The sequence below is a fragment of the Poromitra crassiceps genome (genome assembly GCF_964638095.1).
Source record: "Poromitra crassiceps genome assembly, chromosome: 2".
Classification (NCBI taxonomy): domain Eukaryota; kingdom Metazoa; phylum Chordata; class Actinopteri; order Beryciformes; family Melamphaidae; genus Poromitra; species Poromitra crassiceps.
The window spans coordinates 81,642,653-81,669,205 of record NC_139624.1 but is presented as its reverse complement, the minus strand read 5'-3'; the positions used below and the strand labels follow the sequence as shown (position 1 = coordinate 81,669,205).

Genomic DNA, 26,553 nt, shown 5'->3' with positions numbered 1-26,553 from the left:
CAGAGCCTGGCCTGACTGCTACAGCACCAGACAGTCTATCAATGGATGGACGTGAGGGAAAGGCAATGGCGGTCGACCCCGTGGTGAAGCAGTCCACCCCATTCAGCGTAGGCAGCATGTCAGCCTTCGACCCACTGACGAACCTGGATGAGGTCAACAAGAAAGTCAGCTCCGCTTTTGGCCTGAGCCAGGCATCAACTCTCCTCGGGGTTGTAGCTGAAGGGCGCTCAGGGACCCCCGACAGCATTGCCTCCTCCTCCTCGTCTGCAGCCCCCCAGCCAGGAGTGCCCTCCCAGTCCCAACCACAGGCTCCCTATGCAGGAGTGCAGCGTGTACTCCCAGTGGCCATGGATGGTCAGGTGTACCAGCAGTACCAGCCTCCAGGAGGATACACCCCTCAGCAACCAGCTGCCCCCCAACAGCAGCAATATGGTATGCAGTACCCAGCAGGATACAGTGCCCAGGCCAGCCTGCCACAGCAGCAACAGCAGCAGTATCAGAACTACCCGACACCCTCCTCCCAGACTCCCGCCCCCATTCTGGCCCCTGCCCAGTGCTTCCAGGGTCTACAGCAGCAGCCCCCTCCGCCTCACGGAGCTCAGCAGCATCCTCCAGGAGCCTTCCCTCCACAAAACTATATCTCCCAGACCTCCCAACCTGCCAACTACAGCCTGCCCCCCGGCACACAGCCCATCCCGGGGTACCAGCCCCGCATGGGATACACCCCGCCTCCAGGCAGCACCCCTCCACCGGGGGCCGCTAACCCATATGCCCGCAAAGGCCAGGGCTACACTCAACCAGGGCCTGGATACCGCTAAAAGAGGACAGAGAATGTTAGTAATCCTCACACACACCCTAACCCCCTTGTGGGGCTCCATCTCTTGAAGTGGGTACAGTAAACATGGTTGCTAATCTGCCCCCTCCCTCTACCATACGAATGTCAATTCCAAATATTAAACATGCAACCCCCTCAGTTCAATGGTCTATGTTCATACAGTATACTCTCCAACACACCACTCTGTTCTGGCCCTGGTGTATCACCCTCCCCTCCCCCATCTCCTTCCACCACCACCACCGTCCACCCTGCCCTCTTGTGTATGTCATTGTTGTGAAGATGTAATCAATCTGTATGCACACAGCTTATATTAGGGGGCGGCAACCTTTTTGATATGAAGTGCCATTTTCACATTTGCTTGTCAATCAGTGTGCCACACCAAGATTAATGACTCCCACATCAAAATTTAAATCTCCAATGGATCTGTATAGTCATTCCTGACAAAATCAGGACATTGAAATGAGAGCACTATCCAAGATACACAGCACGGTCTTCTCTGTCTTCTGCGCTGGTATTTGCTGTCTGCTGCTATGGAAGGCAACCAATCAGAGGCAGAGTAGAGCGGGCGACTAGCGTAAATATCCTAAATAACAGGTTGCGCAACTGCAAATGGCTATGAAATAGGTAATATTGCAGGGCACTTCAACATTTCTACAAAGAAATCTCAATTGTGCATGTATCACTAATGTGTGCTGCCGTGTCACGAGTTAACTAATCCTTCACGTGCATTAGGTTGCTGATCCCTTAGCTTGTGAAATCAGTACCCATATTCTGCATCTCTGATCATACATGGCAGAGTTCAGGTTGATAACATCTAACCAGTCATGTTGAAATGTTACTCCTTCTTTTATCAAAAAGGACCCTAAAATGTTGAGCCTGTTAGATCATGTCCAGTATGGCTTATTGCTATTGCTCTCCCTCTCTTTAGCTGCGACCACCATCTCTAAGTCATTCTGTCAGTCGCTTGGTCCACAAAAAGTTCACCGCCCTTTAGCGAGCAGTTTTCATCCTAGGAGGCTGAAATTTGGCATGGAGGTCAAGTATGTGTGTGTATGTGTGTATGTGTGTGTGTGTGTGTGTGTGTGTGTGTGTGCGTGTGGTGTGTATGTGTTTAGTTAAAATTGGCTAACTGGGTGGTTGGTGTCTGTGGGCTCGGTGTGGCGGCGGTGCGATTCAGTCACGATTGTGATGTCATCAGTGATGATGTCATCAGTGATGTCACTTGAGTTTTGCGACGTCATCAGTGATGTCACTTGAACAATTGTGTCATCAGTGATGTTGTCAGTGATGTGTATATAAGTGGTGGGAGTATAAGTAGGGAGAAGAGGACAAGTGGTGCATCATCTCCAGAGTCTCCACTGTTAATTGGTTAAAAGGGGGCATGGGGGGCAATTTCAAAATGCAGGATGGCAGAGGCAGGAGGCTAAATTTTGTCATGGAGGTCAAGTGTGTGTGTGTGTGTGTGTGTTCATACCAATTGGCTAAAAGGGGGGTGGTGGAAGGGGGGGGGTTCAAAATGCAGGGTGGCAGAGGCAGAACTAGGTAGAGTGGGTTGCCCCTGCCATCCTGCATTTCGAAAATTCGCATGTGTTCGCAGGAGAGGAGCCAAGTCCCTTTGACCATAATTAAGCCTGTCTCTGTATAATCAAGCGTTAAAAATAATGGCAAAAAAAACATGCGATGGCATCACTGTAACATACTGAAGCAGTACCAGAGGTTTTGTGCAAGTTTATCAGCAGGCAAAACATTATACGATCTACAGGGGCACGACAAGTAAAGCCCCAAACGCACAGGGAGCGTCAGACGCTAGCGTTTGGAAGCCCACCCATTGTTTTAAACAGGCGAACACGCACCAAGAGCGTTCTGACGCGCGTCAAACTGCCTTGACGCCCGTACTCCGAACCTGTTTCGATTTTAGAGCGTCAAACGAGGTTCCAGCAGCGACCAAAGCGCTCTGAGCTCCCCCCACCCTCTCCGCCCACTTCCATTCCCGTCTGTCTCGCTGCTCCTCAAACAAATCTCACAGCAGTTTAAATACAGCAAGCATGTCAATATGCTACACTATAGCGAGACGAAGTGAGAATAAGGTTCTAAACGCATCGGCTAGCAAAATATAGCCTATCCCTGGATGTCATGATGAAATTAGATTGGTGAAAGTTTGGACAAAATGATTGCATCATTTTCTCCTGCAGCGCTGCCTTTTTTTTCTCCCCCTCTGCACGGCAGACAGGTAGGATGATCCAACAGCCTCTGAATGACAGGGGCTCAAAACTACGGTATAACAAACTTTTTTTTCATCGGTCCGCCTGCCTACATTATAAATTAGTGGCCGTTCCCCAAAAATACCGATGGTTCTGTCATTCTGTGGTGTATAGACACACACATTCAGACCTGGAAGCTGACCAGTACAACCACAGTCTGATCTGTTGGCCACTGATCAGCTCCACTGGAGCAGTTGGGGTTAAGGGCCTTGCTCAAGTGCACCTCAGTGGTGGTAATGAGGAAGGGGCAAGCGCTGCCTCTTCACTTTCCCCAGCCAGATTTATCCTGCCGGTCCCGGGGTTTGAACCGATGACCTTCCGGGCTCAAGCTCGCTTCTCTAACCGTTGGGCCACCATTGTCCCTGTGCTCTCAAATCTGGAACACACTGCTAACCAAAATAAAATTGACTCGAGATATTAGGGTTTTTAATAAAAATGTTAAAGGCTGGCTGAAGCAAAATCAGAGATGTATGCATTTTTAATTATGTCACGTATTGATTCTTTCTTCTTTATATAATGTGATAATTGTATGATGTAGCTTTGATATCCTCCGTTTCTTTTCTTTTCTTTTCTTACTAAAAGCCTAACTAAGGACATTGGAAAGTAGCAATATCTATAATCTATGTATGCAAAACATCAGTTACATTAACTTGTTTGTATAATGAGTGAAATGTTACTATGTTAATTTGCATTGTCCCTATCAAATAAACAATATAAATAAATAAAGTAGCTAGACCATTGGCAGCCAACTTGCTAACAGCTATCTTTAAGAAGCTAGTAGCAGCTATCTGAATACATAAGTCTTTGCTAGCTAGCAGCTAGTTGGATACCCAGTTACTGGTCAGTGAAATAACACTTTTTACCACATGCGCAGCCTGCCATTCATTCAGTCAGGAATGGATAACGGATATGATGTTGTTGTTGCCCTTGTTTGTCTATGCATCAAATGTTTCCAATAGATTCAGAATACGACAGTATCTGCCCAAGAAGGTTATCTGCCTTAGTGATTTCACACTGTTGAATACCTAAGTCACAGTATTTCACATAAGCATTTAGCAATTCATCATCAGCAATATTGTTAGGCAAAATAAACATTTATTATAATTATGACACTAACAATGAGCCTAGTAGGAAATGCACGTCACTTCATAATACATTGAATTGAATTAAACTGAATTGTACCATATCTGAGATTAACCTTTTTCTTTTTTCTTTTTTTTTAATTCCCCCCCCCCCCCCCCCCATTTTTATCCCCCATTAGTGCTAATTTAATTTATTTATCCTGGTTGCTGCTCCACCCTCTGCCGATCTGGGGAGAGCCAAAACTGGCTCCATGCTTCCTCCGAGACATGGGCAGTTAGCCAGCCGCTTCTTTTCACCTGACAGGGGAAGCTTCACCAGTAGGACATAGCATGTGGGAGGTTCACGCTATTCCAACCAGTTCCCCTCCCTCCGAACAGGTGCCCCTAACGACCAGAGGAGGCACCACATTAGCAACCAGGATATTGCATGTTTTGGTGAGGGGTTCCTATATGAAGGAAACCCCAAGGGGGCATGGGGAGAACATGCAAACTCCACACAGAAAGGACATGCGGATGGGCATGCATTCCTTAAGTGCTCACAGCGTCCCAGGTGAGAATCGAACCCAGGACCTTCTAGCTGTGAGGCGACAGATCTACAACTGAGCCACCATGCCCCCTATCTGAGATTAATCTAATCATATCGAATTAGAGCTATACAGTATATCATTCTGTATCAAATCATTACAACTGTATAATTTTTTTATTTTATTAGAACATTTATCGAGATGCATATCGTATCGTATGAGAGGGAAATAGTATTAATTATAGCTGCTGCGCAGCAATGGGTCGTGGCCGGGCAAGTCTCAAGTCTTTTAGCTATAGTCCAAGTCACGTCTCAAGTCTTTAGTCACAAGTCCAAGTCAAGTCTCAAGTCTCTTATGGATGAGCTTTCTATCATCTGCTGCATGCAATCCAGTCTGCTTAGAACACTGCAGTTCATGACACGGCTGGGGCAGAAGGCAGCAGGTTAAGTACATGGCAGTTGAACATAGAAACGGAGAGAGTAGGGACAGTGGAGGCAGAGAGAGATAGACTGAAAAATTGCTTATTTATACTTTGGCAATACAACACTATCATAAGTTAGCACTCATGCTAGGGCTACAAATATAATATTTGTAGCCCTAGCATGAGTATTTTCCTATTTCTTCGTCTCCAGAAAGGTGTACAGACAGACAAACAGACACACAAGTTACTTGCCTCCTTGCTGTTGTAGAGTCGATGAGGTACTGGGAGAGTTGATGTTATGGAGAGGAAGGCTGAGCGATTTATAGATGACATCATCAGTGATGTCACAAAACTGATGACATCACTGATGACATCATCAGTGATCAGTGGAGATTCGAGCTTTATTTAGCAAGAATTTGCATTAGCTGTTTAAAGTACCATTTACAGTAAAACATTTTGATGCACTGTGGGCTCAATTTTTGATCTATCAAAAATCTGTTTGATACTTTTGTGGAGGACAGTCTACCGATGCAGATGTTGGAGTTTGGTGTCGTTTGAAGAAAAAATGTGGGAGGAGTAGGGTTTAATTAGTTTTACAGTTTTTGCAGTTTTGCGGTCTTTAGACTTCATAATTGGCCATAGGTTGCAGGGTACAAAAGTTTCTCCTCATTTGGGCACACATTTCGGTGTAAGTGCCAAAGCCATAGCCCATATGCCTGATTTGTTATGAATTTTCAAAGTTTGAAACTTTAGACGGTCGCTGTAGCGCCACCATCAGGACTATAGGCGCCAAATTCATGTCAACTTAGTTTGGCATGGGACTGGACCTTTGTGCAAAGTTTGGTTTATATTCATGCATGGGAAGGCTGACTTCCAGGGCATGCGCGTAGCCACGGGTGAAAAAATGGGGTAAAAAAAGTGTTTTGTTTTGTCTGCAAAACACATGTCAACGCTGTCATGCACTGTGTCCAACTGTCCGCTGCCCTATGTGCCCCGGAGCATCATGGGAAACTAGTTAAGCTGTCGTCCACGTAAAGTAAACAAATGCACGCACAGCAGCAGCAGCAGCAGCAGCAGCAGCAGCAGCGCCAAATCAGGAAGACATGAAACAAAGTAAGGTAAAGGTAAAGTAAAGGTAAAGTCCCACTGATTGTCACACAATGTGTGAAATTTGTTCTCCGCATTTGACCCATCCCCTGGGGGAGCGGTGAGCGGCAGCGTGCGCCGCGCTCGGGAATCACATGGTGATTTAACCCCCCAATTCCAACCCTTTGATGCTGAGTGCCAAGCAGGGAGGCAAATGGGTCCCATTTTTATAGTCTTTGGTATGACTCGGCCGGGGATCGAACTCACGACCTCCCAGTCTCAGGGCGGACACTCAGACCACAAGGCCACTGAGCTGGACATGAAACAAAGCTCGCTTTTAAGCTTTTTCGGCAAAGGCAAGAAACGACGAGGAAGAAGATGACTCGTCGTCACCCTCCCCCTCAACAAGTGCGGATTGTAGTGCGCCCGTTCCCGCACCTGTATTGGTGGTGTACAGTGGAGAACAGACAGATGATGATGAAGAAGATGATGCAGCCGAAACAATGACGTTAACAGCGGGGAACGCAGCCAACAACACACCGGAGGTTTGTGGCCAGAGGACACTGACGCTACAGATCTCTCTGCAGTAGACGAACATGCCAACCAAATTTGCGTTCTTTCCCGACTAGAACACTCATTGGAAAAAGTAGGTGAGACTTTTTTGAGATACTAAACAAAGTGGTTTTACATGTTGCCAAAAAATACAATTTAATTGACTGCTTCTACCTGCTAATAATGAGTGCGAAAAGGAGCAAACAACACACAAATATTCCTCTAAATCTGGTTTGAAAAGCCCCCTGGCACACCCTGGCTTTCTGTGGCACACCCAATGAGCCGAGTCTGGCTACGCTACTGTTCCAGGGAGATGAATAATAATAATAATACAGGCAAATACAATAAGTGGCCCTGCCGCTTCGCTGGCCCGGCCACTAATTAATACACAGGACAAGATGTTACTATCCCTTGTGCCAAAATCCGAGGAAAAACACATTTACAAGCCCAATCCAGAATAAAACAAGCTAACAGGCTAACAAACTAATACACAAGACACAAATCACCAGTTACCTACCCTAGCCAACAGCAGTATGAAGCATGTCAATGGGGTTTTCAAGTGGGCACCTTCCTTCACCAACGTTTCGTTAAGTTAGGCCCACGACACCTCAAGAAGGCTTAACGGTGTAATCCAGCGTCCTGGAAACACCCCCCTCCATGCTACCACCAACTGCATATTACCTCACTATCTAAGCCTAGCTATCCAGGTCGGTTCGGTATGACATTCCTAACTACACCACCACTGTCAATGATTCAGCCCTGTTGATGCGGACCGTCAATCATGACCAACAACAAACAATCCCTAACTACACCACCACTGTCAATGATTCAGCCCTGTTGATGCGGACCGTTAATCATGACCAACAACAAACAATCAATCTTACCTTAGCGAGCTCCCCAGCTAGCATGTTTCCTCCTTATCCACAGCCATTCACTTGCTCGTTCTGCTGCCTGAGACATGTTGCTAACTGCAAGTTTCAGGCTCCGTCCCCGAATGGCCAACTCAGTTAGTAGGGCAATAACGGACTTTGCCACAAAACCACGGCAGCCCACCTCTACAGGCCGCACTCGAGCCCTCCAACCTAGATAAGAAAGATAAGATCCACACCCCGAGTATAAACACATCGCACAATAAAGCCATATAGGATATTAGTTCTTTCTTGGGTTGTGCGTTGGTTTTCCTCCTGTCCTCCCAAATGTTTTGAGTCAGCAGCTGCCACTGATGTACGGTAAGCAAAGTAGTGAAATGAGGATCTGACTTAGCAACAGGGCAGATACATATTGACAGACATATATTGTGAAAAATATCACAGCAAATGTCACAATATTCAATAGTATGGAAAATCAGCTCAGGGCACCCCTTTTTTCGCATGCCAGACTCCTGAATAGTGTTTTGGTAGATTTTGGAGACGATCGGAGCAATGGAACGCCTTGCAACTCTGGATGGACAGACAGACACGCCGCCATTGATGTGGCATGAAGACTAGTCAAGTTGGCAGGGTCCAGTTCTGAAAGCTTTCCCAGCTCACTAGTTGCTTTGGTTGTGGTTTCTGTAGCCGCCTCGTTGGTAGCCGCTTGTGTTTTGCTGGTAACCCCCTTTCTGATCTCGGTCTCTATTGTAGCTTTGTTTATATTGGTAGCCACCTTTCTGATCTCTGTTGAAATATTCGCCATTGACGCTCTGCTTGAGGTCGAAGACACGCTCGTGGTTCTCCACCAGGCTGCCCAGTTTCTCAGATAGCTGCAGGGCCGTGTTCTGTAGGGAGGTGGGCTCTGTGCGGTGCATCACGAGTGTCTGGGTCGGCTGGTCCAGTGACGCCATCAGCTCAGTGATGATCATCTTGCTGATGATGCTGTGGACTGTGGCCAAGTCCAACTCAAACATCTCTGACAGTGTCTCCATGCTGATGGAGTCGTACACACTGCTGTATGTGAACAGGTAAGTCCTCAGTGACTCCTCTTGGACCTTTCTGACAAGCATCTCACGTACTCGCTGCGTCTCGGGTAACAGGCCCCAGATCTGGTTGTTCATCTTCTCGTTGATGATGAAAGAGTGGCAGGTCCGCCAGTCACCCATCTTCATGGCCTTGCTGGCGGCGACCACGTGCATCCTCATGCTCTCTGGGGGTCCCAGCAGTGGTTGCTTCTCTCCCACCCTGAGCTGGTGATGGAACTGCTTGCTGATCATCCTGCGGCGTGCGTCAAACTCGTGGGCGGCCATGTAAGGGATTTCCAGCAGCATGGCTGACACCAGGTACACACACTCCAGCAGCTCCAGGTTGATGTGCATGTGGAATGGCACCTGTCTTCTCTTTTCAATCTTCTCCTGCTCGGTGTTCCTCTCCTGCATGTTCCTCATCAGCAAGCCCTGACCCAGGAGCTCCCTGGCACGGCCGGAGGACTGTATGTCCAGCAGCGCATTGTGGGCATCCTTGATCATGCCCTGGCGAAAAGCACATATGCCCAGTTGCACCATGGTTCTGTTGTAAAGGATCTGCACAGGTGGGTCGGCGTGCTGGATGTTGTCCTGCAGGTGGCTCATCAGCATCAGGTCACGGGCCTGGTACCAGCGTGAATGCAGAGCATGGTGGTAGATGTGGCAGAGAATGGCACAGGTGCGGATACGGTCGGTGCGGTCCTTGGCATAGATAAACTTGCAGAGCCGGTCCATGACGACGGCACTGTCATCCCCCAAGCTCTCCTCCTGGTCCTGCTCCGACTTGGTCTCTCCTTGGAGGCCCAAGCTGCAGCGGTCAGCCTTGTAGTCAAACTTGTAGTAGGTGTGCATAATTTGGCGCAGGTAGATGCGGCAAATCTCCTCTGTGCTGCCCTTGTTCTCCAGGTAGTTCAGCAGCCTGTCAATGATGCCACAAACTGGCCCCTCTTCCTTTAGGTTGTCTACGTACTCTTGAGAATGGGGATCAGTATTCTGCATGATTTTGGTGAACTCTTCGTCCATCCTCTCCACCAGTGTTAAGAGACAGCCACACACCCTGAATGGTTGATCTGAGATGTCCATTTTATCACTGTCCTCTGCAATGTTCTCCCCAATGAAGATGTTGCTGTTTTCAAAGAGGATGTCCAGCAGCTCGTCTATACAGTCCAGGCACTTCTTCCACATATCTGCCTTCATGAAGGCTGCCAGGTTGGGGTTGTAGTCATAAAGGGAGGCGATTATGTTGAACTTGATCTTGACCAGGATGCCTTGGCCCAGGTTGTTCTCGATGGAGATGCCTGCCAGGGCGTGCAGCAGCTCTATCTGGGCAGCTCTGTCTGTGCCCTTCTTGCCTCTTGCTTGCAGGATCTCGTGCAGTTTCTTCACTACCACCGCTGTGTTGATCTCTGTGCCCTTTGCAAACATCTTGGGCTTCTCGTTGACCAGAGGCACACCACCCTTCACCTTCTCCCAGCCTCCCTCACCCTCCTCTGCCCCCTCTTCCTCAAGCCGCTCTTTCTTCTTGAGCTTATTCTTCCTCCCATCCTTCTTCTCACCATCCTGGGTGCTGGGGAGAGAGCCCAAGGGTCTCACTTTTTTGAGGAAGGCCTGGGCCAGGGAAGCATTCTTTCTCTCCCCGTCATCAGAGCTCTCGCTGCCACTTCCTACGGTGTCCGAGCCCCACTCTTGATCATCCCCTGAGCCCTTCTTGAGGAACTTGCTGGCCTCTGAGGGAGCATCCGCAGGCTTTTTCTTCAAGAAGGCCATGGGTGACACACCATAATCGCCCCCCTCTGTGTCACTGTCTGAAGAGGAGCCCGAATCCTCTGGCTCCTCCTCCTCATCCACAGACTCCTGTGGGTTCTCCTTGTGAGCAGCAATCTCTGTTTTGTAATCCCTGTTGTACTTGCGGATCCTCTGACGCAGCATGGTAAGGGCTTTTGCGTTGTTCTTGTTCATGTTCTTCTTGCCTTCTTTATCCTCCCAAAGCTCATTGAGATAGTCTTCCATGTCAGCCAGAAGACTGATGTAGAAAGAGGGAACGCCCTCTTTGTCCACAATAGTCTTGCTTTTGAGGAATGCTCGACGTAACTGCTCAAACTCGTCCAAACATTTGTCAATGTCACGGATCTTCATGGCATTGCGGATGGTCTTGATGAAGTTGGTCAACTCCTCAAATATTTTGTCTTTGCCACTGCGTGCCACTCTCTTGGTGTCCTCCTCATTGTCACTAAGCAGCAAGGACAGCTTGAAAGTAGTCCCTGGTGATTTAGGGCTGATCTCATCGGCAGACGAGGACTCCTCCGACTCACGGTCGGACCCAGTTGGGAAGAAACGAGACATTAGTGAAGGTGGCTGTCTTCTTATTTGTCCTCTTATATATCCCACTGATGACATCATCAGAGATGTCAAAAATCACTGATGATGGCATAAGTGATGTCACTGATGATGTCATCAGTGACATCATCAGCATTGTGACATCACTGATGATGTCATCAGTGACATCACTGATGATGTCATCAGTGACATCATCAGCATTGTGACATCACTGAAGATGATCAGTGATGTCATAAGTCACTGATGATGTCAGATTCAGATTCAGATTCAGATTCATTTATTTAGAAGATGGGACATTGCACATTAATGGACAGTACAGCCGTACAGTAAATATGCCAGGTTTTAGCCCAAGGGCTAGTTTCCACCTGTAGTCCCATGGCAGGTTGATGTAATCTTGAAAAGGATTTTTTTTTTTTTAATAGTACAAAAAATGAATAGTATAAAAGGTTAGTAAAACATAAGGTGAGTAAAACACACAGAGCATGCAGTAAAACATGACAGACAATATGTTAAAAATGATCACATTGTTGGTTTGATCTGAGCCACAATTTCAATTGGCCTTTAAAGGTGGCGAGACTAGGGCATTCTCTAATAAATAGAGGTAGATTATTCCAGAGGGTGCTTCCCATGTAGGATAAGGTCCTCTGGCTAAAGCAAGTTTTTCTAAAGGGGACCTCACAGACCTTGTTCGTGATGGCCCGAGTGACACGGGTCGAGTTGGCGGTCGAACGATATTTGATGAAGTCAGCTAGAGGAGGCGGCGCCAGTCCATGTAGAACTTTGTATATTAAACAGGCAGAGGTGAAATTTCTAAAGTTCTCAAAACTTAGCATGTCATATTTACGTATGACATGACAGTGGTGATGAGAAAAGGGTTTTTTATCTAGTATTTTCAGGGCTTTTTTTATAAAGTAATTCGGCTGGTTTGAGAGTAGTTACTCCTGTCAACGACCAGCTATTTATACAATAATTCAGATGCGAAAGGATCATCGAGTGTAAAAATAAAAACGCAGCGTCTGTGGACAGACAGTTCCTTATTTGTCTGAAGTTATACAAGTGGAATTTAATTTTTTTGGAGATCATTTTGATGTGGTTGCTGAACGTTAGGTTGGAGTCCAACATCACGCCTAAGTATTTAAACTCGTTAACCACAGACAATTCCTCTGACCCCAAGAAGACATTGGAGCGCGCAGGTGCAATGTTTCTTTTAGAAAAGAACATGCAAACTGGTTTTTTTGCATTCAGCATGAGACAAGATTTAGTTAGCCATACCTGGATATGAGAGAGAGCTGAAGATAAGACACGTGCCGCCTCCCCTGGGTTTTTAGCCCTTGTGAAGATAACTGTGTCGTCAGCATAAAGCTGGACATCTACATTAAAACAGTAATCAGGAAGATCATTAATGTACAAAGAAAAGAAAATTGGCCCCAAAATTGACCCTTGGGGGACCCCTACTGGACAGCTCAGGTAAGGGGAGCTGACACCGCCAACCACAGTGCACTGCTCCCGGTGAGACAGATATGATTCAACCCATTTAATGGCCGCAACAGAAAAAGTGAAGCTGGACAATTTAGAGAGGAGCACACTGTGGTTGACGGTGTCAAACGCCCTCTTAAGGTCGAGGAACACAGCTCCCACACAACCATCCCTGTCCAAGGAGCCTTTTATTTTCTCCAAGAGCAGGACTAAAGCAGAGTCAGTTGAGTGATGTGGACGAAAACCAAACTGCATGGGGTGCAAGGGGGTCTGGCTCGTCTCAAGAAATTCTATAAGTTGTTTAGCAACCCATTTTTCAATGATTTTAGAGATTATTGGTAAAATACTGATGGGTCTAAAGTTGTTCATGTCAGATTTATCACCAGCTTTGTAGATTGGGGTAACTGAGGCCAGTTTCCATGCCTTTGGGACGGTTGAGTGCTTGATGGATAAATTAACTAGGTGCATAATAGGTGGCGCTAATGTCTCTTTATTTAACTTCAAGAAGCTGGTGTTAAGACCATAAACATCTTTAGCCTTAGAGCTGTTCAGAGCACTAATTATATCAATGACCTCAGGTACAGAAATTTCCTGGATGGTGAAAATTGGTACTCCATTGACTGTAGGGTTATTCACCATATTTACAGGGCATGTGGATACGCCAAACTGTTTCGAGATGTCATCAATAGATTTTATAAAGAAGGTGTTGAGTTTTTCTGCCAAAGTGACAGGGTTGCTCACCAGCCGGTTGTCGACCTTTAATTCCATAGCTTTAGTGTCCTGTTTCAGTTGTTTACCTGTCAGTTTATTAATATTTTGCCAGATTTTTTTGCTGTTCCCCCTTGCACTTTCCATAACAGTGATAAAAAAGTTGGCTTTAGCCTTCCTTAATTCAGCAATCACCTTATTTCGAGCTGAAACAAACAATTGTCGGTCAGTACCTAGCCCAGTTGTAATTGACTTTTTAAGCAGCAGGTCCCTGACTTTCATCAGTTTCAAACACGACGAGTTGAGCCAGGGGAGGGAGGTGGATTTCCTCCTCCTGTGGCTCCCTCGTCTGGAGAAACTGAGGATTACATCCTTCAACCTAGAGTGAAACATATCGCTACTGATGTCTGCATCATCACACGTGGTGAGATTATCCCACTCAATATCTTTTAGAGCTCTTGCCAGATTTTGTTCTTCGTTTTTAGGGACAGTCAAAGTGTTTGTACGGTTATCAGAAGTACTAGAGAATGGGTTTTGGAAGCAGGATTTATTAAGTTTTCTGGAAAAGAAAATCGCATTATGGTCCGAGATTCCTGTTAACAGGTTGTGTATTTTAGTAACACTTCTAGGTTTGTTCGAGAAAATTAAGTCCATTTTTGATTGAGATCGATGAGTGATTCTAGTGGGTTGGTCAATTAACTGAGTAAAATTAAAATAATCCATAATTGATTTCAGGCTTTTTCTATCTTTTTTCACGTCCCAATTTATATTCCAGTCTCCAATCAAAATAATTTCTTTTTTGTGGTCACATGAATTAAGGAGCGTCTTGAGATGATCATAAAAATCAATTTTAGCCGAAGGCTTGCGATAGATGCAGACAATCACCAGCGACATTTCATCGGACAGAGAGATATTTACACCAACACATTCTAGACTAAAATCATTGGGCCATATTATCTGGTTGCATTTCAGATGTTCCCTTACATATAAAATTACCCCCCCACCCTTCCCCTGACCCCCCCTATCCCTTCTAAAACTAGTATATCCAGGTAGTGAGATAGCAGCTTCTGGTGAGGAGCTAGTTAGCCAAGTTTCAGATATCCCCAGAAAATCAATGTTAGAGTTACATAGCAGGTGTTCTAATTGCTCCCGTTTAGGTAGCATGCTACGGGCATTTAGATGCCCCCCAAACAACCCCCCCTTTTTACATACAGGGTCCCAAATTGTCCTTGCTTGATTTAGTGTACGAAATATTTTTAAGGATCGATGTCTTTTGATTACAGGGTTTCTATACTTAGCTAGCTTAGAGGAAAAAGGCAGCCCAGTTCGATGGGCCGCTGCTATGGACCTCTGGGATGCAGGCCCTAGGCCCGTTTGATGGATCATCTCCGCTGCGCTGTTGGTAGCCAGGGGTAGCGCCGCAGCCGAGCTGGTGGTGGAAGGCGAAGGTGGGAGGCCGTTTGCCTCCCGCTGCGGCGACGCTGACCCTCTTGGTGGCCCTGCCGAGCGGATCGCTGGGGTAGTTGGGGATACCCTCTCCGCTGCGCTGTTGATGATCGGGGGCCATCTCGTCGTTGTGCTGTTTGGGATCCGGGGTGACGGGTAGTCACTGGCCTCCTGCCGCTGCGCTAATAGGCCCGCTAACGGACCTACACGGGCCTTGCTGCTGGTAGTTGGCGCAGCCGAAGTGCTGTTGATGGTCGGAGGCCGTCTCGTCGTTGTGCTGTTTGAGATCGGGGGTGACGGATAGTCACTGGCCTCCTGCCGCTGTGCTAATAGGCCCGCTAATGGACCTTCACGGGCCTCGCTGATGGTAGTTGGCGCAGCCGAAGTGCTGTTGATGGTCGGAGGCCGTCTCGTCGTTGTGCTGTTTGAGATCGGGGGTGACGGATAGTCACTGGCCTCCTGTCGCTGCGCTAATAGGCCCGCTAACGGACCTTCACGGGCCGTGCTGATGGTAGTTGGCGGTAGCAGACTACCACTGGCCTCTCGTGCCTGCTCAGCTGACCCTCTGTACGGCGCAGCCGAAGTGCTGTGAGGTAGCAGTAGCTGCGGTAGCGTTAGCCAGGTTAGTGGGGGAGGGCGGCTAATTAGTGGCAGCTGGGAGGCTTGGATAGCCTCGTTGATAGCATCCAGACACTGTGGGCCGGGATTAATCTCCACGTCGCCTGCCAGTAATACAGTAAGCGCCAGATGTAAAAGTCTTAACGTCTTACTGCCTGGGTTTATTTTCTCTCGTGTCGTGGATGGAACTCTTGCTCGTCCGTTGTTCAGGAAAGCGGAGTACAGCAGGTGCTGACTCCCATGAGCTGGGGAACAGGCTTTCCCGTCGCATTCGGTGGGTAGACGTTGTCGTGTTGAGGTTAAAAGTAGACACAATATAAAAACAGTATGTCAAACAGTATGTCATCAGTGATGCCATAAGACACTGATGTTCCGGCTGTCTATCTGTCAATCTGTTCCACCAAAAGTTCACCACGTTTTAGTGTACACAGTTTTCACACTAGGAGGCCGAAATTTGGCGTGGAGGTCGTGTGTGTGTGTGTGTGTGTGTGTGTGTGTGTGTGTGTGTGTGTGTGGAGGAGGAGGAAGAGGAGATGATCAATTCAATTGGCATGACCACAAACACACACCTTCTCTCTCTCTCTCTCTCTCTCTCTCTCTCTCTCTCTCTCTCTCACACACACACACACACACACACACACACACAGAGAGACTCTCACACACACACACACACAGACTCACAAAGTGAAAACAATACCGGCTACCCGGTGTCGCGTCTGGTAATTATACTTTATTAAGGTCAGAGGTTAGGATTAGCTGTCATTGCCTGCAAGCACCCCGTGAGTCATTAGTCCTGCCTACAAACTAATTGGCCATTGGGCCTGAATATCAGGCTACAGCTCCCATAGTCCTGGCTGTCTTTCAAGGACACTGCAGGGCGACAGACACCTGCAGACAATAAGGATTGAACTGGAGATGACCTTCTTGCTCCCTACACCGCCAAGCTGGGCATAGAACAACATTTTATGAATGAAATCTTTAGAAAATCTACTTTACGAGGAACACCGTAGTTAAACAGTTACTATCTTATACAGTGGGAAAGAAGTTTGGTTTCTTTCGGATGCAAAGACAGTTAAATATTATATTGACTAAGCACTAGCTGAAAACGTTGTGGTGCCACTTCTGACCACTGAGCGTCAGTGTTTGTCCCTGAACAGAGAACAGTATTCCTCTCCTGTCTCCCAGGTTTCTGTTTTCAGTTGATTTGGGAACAGTTTTGATTTCACCTCCTGTGGTGAAGGCTGGGATTTGGGAGTTGGGAGGCTGACTGGAATTCAGTGACCAGCCAGTGACAGACTATTGTACCTAACGCAACGCAGTGTTTATACAGTTCTAAGGCTCATCGAATTAGTATCTGGCTGATAAGAAGGTGCAGAGGAAGGATAGAGAAACTAGTTGAATGAGGTGAGAGAGGAGAGGCAGCAGGTAAGAGCGATTAAAAAGAAGGGGGGAGATGGAGTGCAATGAGAAATGGAGAAGAGAGAGAGGGAAGCGAGGGATAAAAAGAGAAAGAGTTTTCATGACTGATGCAGTGTTTCTTCTCATTTGACTCAGTGTGTGTGTGTGTGTGTGTGTGTGTGTGTGTGTGTGTGTGTGTCTTTAGATGTGTACAGTATGTAATCTCTATTCAGAAGACAAAGACAAAGCTCTAGTGGTCTGTGTCTGTGTCGCACGCTTGTGTGTGTGTGTGTGTGTGTGTGTGTGTGCGTATGTGTGTGTGTGCGCGCGCACACGCGTGTATTTCCATCTCCTCTGCTGATAGCTTGTGTCTCTATCTCCCAGTCCCATATTGAGAGCTTTTTCTGACTGGTTTTCTTTTTGATGCAGAAACAGAATAAGAGGAGACTGGAGCTCTGAAAGCAGCCAGTTGCAATTGACTATAATGCATCATGGCTGCCACCACAGTCCTGATGGCCTGTTACACCCAATGTACACCAGATGCGTTACGGCTGCGTTGCGGATCTGGTAAAACTGCCGGATCAGACTCTCGGCCATGTTAATTGATGGGCAATACATGCGGTACGGAGAAAATACTCACCCGTTCTATTTTTCTATTTGTCGGATCCCGCATGCATCTGACAGATGACATGAGTGTGGGTCTGTTTGCAGCCGTACCAGAGCCGTACCGCATGTGTTCCGGAGCTGGTAGACATTAGCCCTTAGTTTGAATTAGTTCTTTATACTTACAGATCTTGTTGTTTGTTTGTTTCTCACCTAAACAAAATAATTCACACAAATTATTTATTTTCCCACTCCCCATTTTGGGTGGAAAACCCCCTCTGAAATAGCATTTAAATCATGTGGCACAAAATCTCAGTTGGAATCATACAAATGAAATGTTCTGAAGCTCTTCAGAAACCAGTAGAAATGATTTGTCTTTGTAGGAGGGGTTCTAGCTCTTCTCAGTCTATTGAAACATCCAACCTGGTTCTGAGTTGTGAGATTTACCAACCGCTGGCCTGTAGACATAGATGTTAGTTTTCTCTTCAAACTGTATTATTTTTGCTGGGAGAGGGACTTGTAATTGCTGTCTGTAATTTTTAATTCAGTCTGAATATCCCATGGCCATAATTTCTCCAAGTCCAAGAAGTAAAAAACAAAAAAACAAAAAGACAGTTTGAACTGACAAATATGTAATGTAAGAATGTGTTATGTTTGTGGCAGCCAGCGTTAACAGAAAAGTAATTTTAAGGAAATCATAGAGATCCTTTATCCTGTACAAGCCTACCCATGTAAAACTAATCCCCTGTAGAACTAATCCAGTTCTAGATTTATTTAGTACTATCTTTTGAAAATACCACAGTATGTTTCCCCCCTGTTACTCTTTTAAACCTTGGTGATGGTCAGTATTTGATTGGCTCAAATTCTAAATTTGAGATAATGTGATATGTTTTTTATTTAAACCAATGCAGATTCACGAGGAAATGACTCTTCATCACCATTCTCATCATTGTCGTGATCACGATCATCATCATAACACAACACCTCACACCTTGGATTTCTGGGTAATGTAGTCTTTCAGCATCTCAGTCTTCATGGCTGCTGTAGTTTTAATTAACAAACTATAGTTTATTATTCTTTCAACACACAGGCTATAGGAACAGGGTTCAGCTAGCTAAGATACTTAGCTACCAACAACACAAGACCTGCAGACCAAGGGGTGAGAGGACAACGTTTCTAGATCCATAAATAGAGTTTGGCAGTTGTCTTTTTTCTCTCCAGTGGCAGCAGGTTGGCTCTTCAGTACTGCACCATAGTCCTTGCTAAGCACAGGCTGTTTACACTTGTCATTTCAGTACCATTTTTGAAATCTGACATTTAAAATGCAATGAGATCACATCACTGTGTGTTTACACTTTCCTTGAAAATGCCCACTATGCACCTTCCAAGACCGTATTTATTTATTTATTTATTTATTTATTTATTTATTTATTTATTCATTCATTCATTCATTCATTCATTTATTTATTTGTTTATTTGTTTATTTAAATTTGTGTCTGCATTACTCTTACCTGCTCTTCTCCATCTACTCACTTTGTTCCCATGTTCATTATTGCTGAACTATGTCTAAGTATGTACAGTATGTGACTACTGTGTGTAGGACTTCATTCACAATGCAAACCTGATCGATTCTATATCTGGTCTGGAAGATCCAATCACAATATGAGTTAAATCCACTGATCAAATCCTGCATCCTACAACAGCGTGATAGTAATCATACTGAAGAAACAAGAGTACCCACAGCCTATACAGTATGTCTATGCTAATTTACTCATAAGGTCTTTGCACACACAGTGCAGTTTTTTCCCCCATATGCATTTTTTTTTATCCTTTTGTACAACCTGGCCAAACTCTATCTATGCCTCTAGCAACAACCTAACCAACCACTGAACACAAATAAATGAATAAGACTAATGAACAAACATTACAGAGATATCCAAACCAAAAACAGAAAGAGTCATAAACCAAACAAAAGACAGACATTATGAATCAATACAGAAAAACAAATGATTTAACAGATACTTCAAACGTTTCAGGGATCATGGGGTTAACACACCATATTAGAGACTAATATAATTATATTTATCTGCATCATACCCAGATATAACATAACACACTATTAATATAAGGTTCTTTTTAGCCAATCAAAAATAGAGAGGGAACGATAGTTATATAGGGAAACAATACGCAATGAAAGTCAACATGTCACCTGTCTATTTCTCAACCCATTTTGGAAACATGCTGGAGAGATTTATAGCATTTTAACATGCTAATCATAAAAACTCAAATTGATATTTCCCATGCGTCCTTGTTTGCTAAAGACAGAGGTAAAACAGAGTAAACATAGTGTTGTTGTAAATGTATTGGAGAGCGAACCAGATTAGTGCTATACTGTAAGTTGCTAACAGAAGATTTTGGCAGTGACAGATGTTTCCAAGTCATGGCTTCACTACAAAATAACACATGCACTTTCATTGCGTATAGCAGTCATTTTGTCAGGAAAAACACAAATAACAACAAGATGGGAAAATGGATGGACGGAAGGGAGGAAAGAAAGGAGGTGGAAGTCTGTAAGGAAGTGTGAGAAACTTTCCAGGAATAGCACTGGATGATGGAAGGATGAATGGAGAGATACAGGGAGGAGGAGGGGAAATAGCACTGGATGGAAGGATGAATGGAGAGATACAGGGAGGAGGAGGGGAAATAGCACTGGATGGAAGGATGAATGGAGAGATACAGGGAGGAGGAGGGGAAATAGCACTGGATGATGGAAGGATGAATGGAGAGATACAGGGAGGAGGAGGGGAAATAGCACTGGATGATGGAAGGATGGATGGAGAGATACAGGGAGGAGGAGGGGAAATAGCACTGGATGATGGAAGGATGGATGGAGAGATACAGGGAGGAGGAGGGGAAATAGCACTGGATGATGGAAGGATGAATGGAGAGATACAGGGAGGAGGAGGGGAAATAGCACTGGATGATGGAAGGATGGATGGAGAGATACAGGGAGGAGGAGGGAAATAGCACTGGATGATGGAAGGATGGATGGAGAGATACAGGGAGGAGGAGGGAAATAGCACTGGATGATGGAAGGATGAATGGAGAGATACAGGGAGGAGGGGGGGAAATAGCACTGGATGATGGAAGGATGGATGGAGAGATACAGGGAGGAGGAGGGGAAATAGCACTGGATGATGGAAGGATGAATGGAGAGATACAGGGAGGAGGAGGGGAAATAGCACTGGATGATGGAAGGATGAATGGAGAGATACAGGGAGGAGGAGGGGAAATAGCACTGGATGATGGAAGGATGGATGGAGAGATACAGGGAGGAGGAGGGGAAATAGCACTGGATGATGGAAGGATGGATGGAGAGATAAAGGGAGGAGGAGGGGAAATAGCAGCATCTATTCGTTTAATCCCTTGTTTGTTATCACTCTGGGCACAGTGGCCATCTTCGAAAGGAAGAGAAGTAAGGAAGGAGGGAGAGGGAGGCCAGAGGGTAACTGATAAGGGAAATAAAGTGCAGGAGTCTGGGACTTGTAGTCCTTGTAGATGTTTTTTGTAGTCTTTGTCAGACCTTGTTCTCTGAGATTTGTCTTCTTCTTCATGCCATAGTAGCAAACCTTCACCTCAGACGGTGAAAACAGATTGAAAATGGGACAATCTGAACAACAAAGTGTATTCTCCTTAAAGCAGTGCCTGTGGTCCTTCAAATCCGGATAATTTAAATAAACCCTTGTGAAGACTTTGATTCCTGTGGGTATAGAGACACATCACCGAACTAGCCCAAAAGCATAGTCCAAGTAATATCAGAAAATGTGTCCAACTGATTTGTTCCCTGTGAACAGAGAAATCTATCCAGGCATTAATGATAATCATTTAACAAGCATCAGGTAGTCTTTAACTGTCACTGTGCTAAATATCTTTCACATAAACAAGACTTCCCAAGGGAAAATGACAAATACAACAAATTCAAATTCCAGTTCAAATGTTTTGCTCCACATTGAGTTCATTGGTAAGATCCAGTGGAGAATTCCATGCACAGTTCCAGTCTTTTGCCTGTGTCCCTTCGTCCCCCCCGAAAAGTTCCCCCCAAAAAACTGAGATCTGGTCCAAATACGGAACAGTATGTCACCAACGTTCCCTAACCTCATGAATTGGAGCCATAAGTGTGTGATCATGTCGTTAATCGAAATAATTTCTCCTTCCATAGTTAATCGGATTTCCCTATATCATCATCACCCCGTCAACATGTAATCTGTCCCCAGTAGTCAGACAGAAAGGACGAGAGAGCTTAAGTATGCGAGGACATCTTTTTGGGCCATATTTTACGCCCAGTGCAAGGGCAAGGGCAAGCGTTCTCTTTGCTAGTTTCTAGCACTCAAAAAGCTCACCTTTTTCTTTCAATTACCACTGGTCGCTGAAACACATCCTTTGATGTAACGTTATAATCTCAAAGATTTTCATGTAAACAAATATCTGTCTATCTGATAGTGACTTAACACAATGGTGATTGAGCGTATGGCCGATTGATGGAAGCCTTTGCATTTTCAGTATTGCAGCATTTCTGAATTTGGTGTCTGTGGTGACACAGGGTGGGCGGAGCTAACACGATAGACTCACTCTCTAGGTTACTGTAGGTTCCCAAAAACTCTTGTGTCGGGAAGCAACTTTTTTCCGGTCTCTGCTAGCATTACGGGTGGTTACAGTGGCCCAACAAACTGACTAATGTCACATAATGCAACACTGTTTGGATCTCACCTGCAATTACCACTCGACGCTATAGATGTCACCCAAGAGAACAAAACCAAAATCTTAGAGATTACAACTTTAAAGAGATTTTGAGTGCTAGAAACTAGCAAAGATAACACTTACCCTTGCACTTGCACTGGCCGTAAGATATTCCCCTTCGTATTTTCCATGAAGTTTCCATTAGTTTCCAGCATTGATGTTTTCCTGGGGGCATGGAGGTCCAAGCGGCCATCAGGGGAGCGTTAGGCCAGGCCAGGGTGAGGAGTCCTGGGCTAGGATCCTGCATTTTGGGGGAGCTTTTGGCTTTGGGGATGTGGAGGAGGAGAGAGGTGCTAATAAAGCAAGGGTTCAGGTTTCTCTGCCTAATAGCGCGAATGATTCTGATTGTTACTAATACTGGTCCAATTGACACTGTGCATACATCCCTGGAAATCAAACCCAGTTGTACATACTGTAAACTGGCCATACGCTGCTGCGAGTGTCCTTAACAGCATGAATGTTGTGTTTTATTCTAGAGACCATTGTTGCAGCAGTAGGTGGGTTGGTAGGAGAGTAGTGTAGTAGAGATACAGTAGGTGGTAACAAATACTGCAGTGGCAGTAATGTCCGACTGGCAGAGAGAATACAGGAACAGATAGAATTTGAGTGTGTGTGTGAGTGTATGTACTTTTGTGAGAGAGAGAGAATAGAATAAACAAATAACGGAAGAGATAAGGAAGACAAAACGTGTGTGAGAGAAAGGTGTCTGTAGGAGAGTGGGAGAGAGATCCTGTAACTGTGCATAAAACAAGCTCTCCCATCTCTCTCCTCTTTGAGCCCTTTTAATTTTCACCCCTTACCCTTTGACCTCTCACCCCCTGTCACGTCCTCTCTAGGCCACAGAGGAGATCTGTTTCTCCTCCCTCTCCTCACCGTCCGCCTCTCCCTCTCCCATCAGCGGCTGCCTCTTCTTGAGCTCTCTCTGGTACTTGGCCATCAGCGAGGCGTAGATGCAGCCGTATGCTGCAGCGGCCACCATCATGATGCACACGATGCCGCAAACCACGCCGGCGATCACCACCGTGCCGATGGCACGCCGCACGCTCACCGGCCGGTAACGGGCGCGTACGCAGTCTGCATCTGCATGTGCACCATGCCCTATTCCTGCTCTTGGTCCTCCTCTTTCTCCTCCTCTTTCTCCATATCCTATGTTTGGAGAGGCATCGGATCCGCCGCCGTTGTTGCCATTGTTGTCAGAGGTGGCCGTGGCGTCGAGGGCGTTTCGGCTGCAGGGAGGGGAGGCGGGGCCTCCCGAGCCGGCTCCAGAACGGGAGGCCCCGCCTCCTCCGGCCACATTCTCGTCCTCGAGTTGGAGACAGTAGTTGAACATCTCCACCGGAACACCGCGGATGTCCCGCCCACGCAGGTCCTTGGGTAGCGTGCACTCCACCGCATCCACCTTCCCTCCTGACAGACAGAGAGGAAGAGGTCACTTATAAAATATCTTATGCGTGTAAATCTATCAAACTAACTGAGAGAGAGAGAGAGAAAGAGAGAGGGGGGGGGGGGGTTGTGCCAACACTATGAGTCATACTGTACATCACCCCACACACACACACACACACGCGCGCGCGCGCACACGCACACACACACACAGTTTGCTGTGCCCTCCACACTAAGTTGGAGATAGCCTTAACTAAACCCTTCTATAATAATTGATGAGGTGATATGCTTAGCTACAGCAGAGCTCTGGTATGTGTGTGTGTGTGTGTGTGTGTGTGTGTGTGTGTGTGTGTGAGAGAGAGAGAGAGAGAGTCACTAATTCCCACAGGCTGTAGAGGGATGGGGGATCTACTTTGCTATCATCACATGCTCGAGTATGAAAAGTACTCGTTCCTTTAAAAAAAACATTTTGTTAAACTCATGTGTGTTACTCGTAACACATTATCGACGGGTTTGTCCGTCGGACTTTGACTTGACTTTGACTTTCGTTGTTGAACTACAAAATGTCTCCCTTTGCAATATGTCCTGGCTGTTGCAGTGATGATTAAATATCACGTCTCTGTATTGTGCTGAACGGAACAAAACTGAACCGAACTGAAACTTAAGTAAAGCGAACCGAGCTGAATGAAGCCCAGCAAAGCAGAACTGAGCAGAATGAAACAGAGCAGCTAGCCGAAGAGAGAGGAGATTCTTTGTTAGCAGGGCAGCTGAGGCCTGCGGCGCTGAGGTGAATGTAGATTTTTACACATGAAGAGAGAGAGGAGCAGCTGTGCTATCTGATGTATTAACTGCCTGCAGAGACACGTGTATATCACACACGCTACACACACAGTGAGTGCGCTGATGTGCAACCACACTCCCATGCGGTTGTATTATGTTGGTGTAAGCCAGTGGTTTTCAAAATGGTGCCCAATTGCGCCCCTCGGGAACGTTTCTGGTGGCCCGCGATAAGTTAGTTGACATGATGGCATTTGGTCCGATTCTCGATAGGTTTAGGCTACTGGCTTTCAGAAGCTGTAGCTGTAGGCTGTAGGCCAGTGATACTCAACTTGTGGCCAGATGCGGCCCACGATAAGGGGTCCTCTTTTTCACAGCCTATTGTTGGCAGGTATGGTGTGTGTGTGTGTGTGTGTGTGTGTGTGTGTGTGTGTGTGTGTGTGTGTGTGTGGGTGTGGGGTGTGTAGTGTGTATGTAGTGTGTGTGGACTAATGTCTGTGTGTGTGGACTAATGTCTGTTTGTGTGTGTGTGTGTGTGTGTAGTACTGTATGTGGACTACAAATGGACAAATGGGATTTTGTTTCTCCTCCAGAAAACACAACAAAGCACAACCTACATTTCTCCATTCACATTTTGGCATGACTTTAGGTCTAGAATAAGTCGGTCTTATTGGTTTTTTTTGTTGTTGTTTTTTGTTATTTTGTGTTCCATTCGCCCACCTCTGTACAGCAGCCACTCCATCCAGTGTTTGAAGTCACGGAGGTTGCAGTCACATTCCCAGGGGTTGTGTCCCAGTTCCAGGTGCTGCAGGTTGGCAAGGGGCTCGAACACTGCCCTCTCCAAACCGTGGAGCCTGTTACCAGCTAGAGACAGCCACCTATGGAATGATAATTACAATAATCAGAATAAAAATCTGTTTACTCGCCACAGGGAAATTATCTTGGTTGCATTGGCACACTGTCTAGTAGATATCAGCAGCCACTACACGTACTGCCATCCCGTGGATTGCTGCTGCAGCTACCAATCAGCCAGTCTAAATTGACCATCGGGACAGCAGCTGAATACAGAGTTGGAGCATTAGTGGAAAGGCCTTCCCACTCAAAACAGCGGTCCATCTCCCTTCCTTCGTAGGCTGAAAGCTCACCTTTTAAACAATTACCCTCTTGCCTCTAAATTATATCCCCTCTCTTCCAATCACTAACTGCTCTCAAAAACGTATAATTTTCTCCTTGAGTCGTCTTCGATTTCTTTCTCTCTAACATCCTTCTGTGGTCACAGGGACATTGTCAGGGCGTTATGACTTTCACCTTGACCTCCTCACTATTGGCCGGTGGTAATGTCAGTAGTCCAGGAATTTGAACTCATTGCACCCAGTGTAAGTGGGTTTGGATGACAGTTTCAGCTAAAGGCCTAACATGTCGGTGTAAAAGCATGTGTATAGACAACACAAGTCTACCTGAGGCTCTGCAGCTCGTCCAGTAGTCCCAGAGGAACAGAGGAGAGACCATTCAGAGACAGATCCAGACTCTGGAGACCTCCCAAACCCTTTAGAAACATACAGACAGATTCATTTGTTTGTTCTTTTTTTTCCCACATACCTGTAATATATAATCCGTCATAGTGAAACATAAAAAGATGGGTAAACCGCCAGTTAGTGACAAAAATCACTTTTCAGGAATGCATTAATCTGTCTTTTAACTTATATCAGTTTGCTACTAAAGGACTAAATATTTAAATGGTCTAAATACAGAAAATAAATCATTAGCTTAAAGATATGCTTAGATTTTGCATTCAAGATATTTTTCTTCACAGGACACATACATTGTGGAAAAAATGTCTATTTATTTTTCCTAAAAATCATGTTAGCACTGATTGCATCCCTCATTGAAACCAAGAGCCACAGCTAGCATTGGTGTATGGGGAAATCTGCTGACTGACTGCTTCAGTTTATTCAGGATCACAACTGAAGAACACAAGCTCACCCTACAGACTGCTTCAGTTTATTCAGGATCACAACTGAAGAACACAAGTTTATTCAGGATCACAACTGAAGAACACAAGCTCACCCTACAGACTGCATCAGTTTATTCAGGATCACAACTGAAGAACACAAGCTCACCCTACAGACTGCATCAGTTTATTCAGGATCACAACTGAAGAACACAAGCTCACCCTACAGACTGCTTCAGTTTATTCAGGATCACAACTGAAGAACACAAGCTCATCCTACAGACTGCTTCAGTTTATTCAGGATCACAACTGAAGAACACAAGTTTATTCAGGATCACACCTGAAGAACACAAGCTCATTCT

The 26,553-nt window shown here is 45.8% G+C and overlaps 2 protein-coding genes and 2 pseudogenes across 4 annotated transcripts in view; 2 read left to right on the top strand and 2 right to left on the bottom strand.

Moving 5' to 3' along the window:
- The window catches only part of LOC310797853 (protein TFG pseudogene), a 1,197-nt pseudogene extending 379 nt beyond the window's left edge, over positions 1 to 818 (top strand). Inside the window, exon 1 of the transcript in view lies at positions 1 to 818. This exon is cut by the window's left edge and continues 379 nt beyond it. The product of the transcript in view is annotated as a protein TFG pseudogene (transcript).
- The window catches only part of cacna2d4a (calcium channel, voltage-dependent, alpha 2/delta subunit 4a), a gene marked incomplete at both ends in the record, with an annotated part of 219,179 nt that overhangs the window by 79,194 nt on the left and 113,432 nt on the right, over positions 1 to 26,553 (top strand). The window lies entirely within an intron of this gene.
- Positions 8,290 to 11,040, bottom strand: LOC310797825 (eukaryotic translation initiation factor 3 subunit C pseudogene; annotated as a pseudogene). The gene has a single exon. The product of its transcript is annotated as a eukaryotic translation initiation factor 3 subunit C pseudogene (transcript).
- lrtm2a (leucine-rich repeats and transmembrane domains 2a) overlaps positions 22,913 to 26,553 on the bottom strand; it is a gene marked incomplete at both ends in the record, with an annotated part of 33,364 nt that continues 29,723 nt past the window's right edge. The window contains 3 exons of the mRNA XM_083660301.1: positions 22,913 to 23,487; positions 24,961 to 25,118; positions 25,698 to 25,786. Of these exons, the coding sequence (XP_083516427.1) occupies positions 22,913 to 23,487; positions 24,961 to 25,118; positions 25,698 to 25,786 (822 nt within the window). The remainder of the gene's footprint in view (positions 23,488 to 24,960; positions 25,119 to 25,697; positions 25,787 to 26,553) is intronic.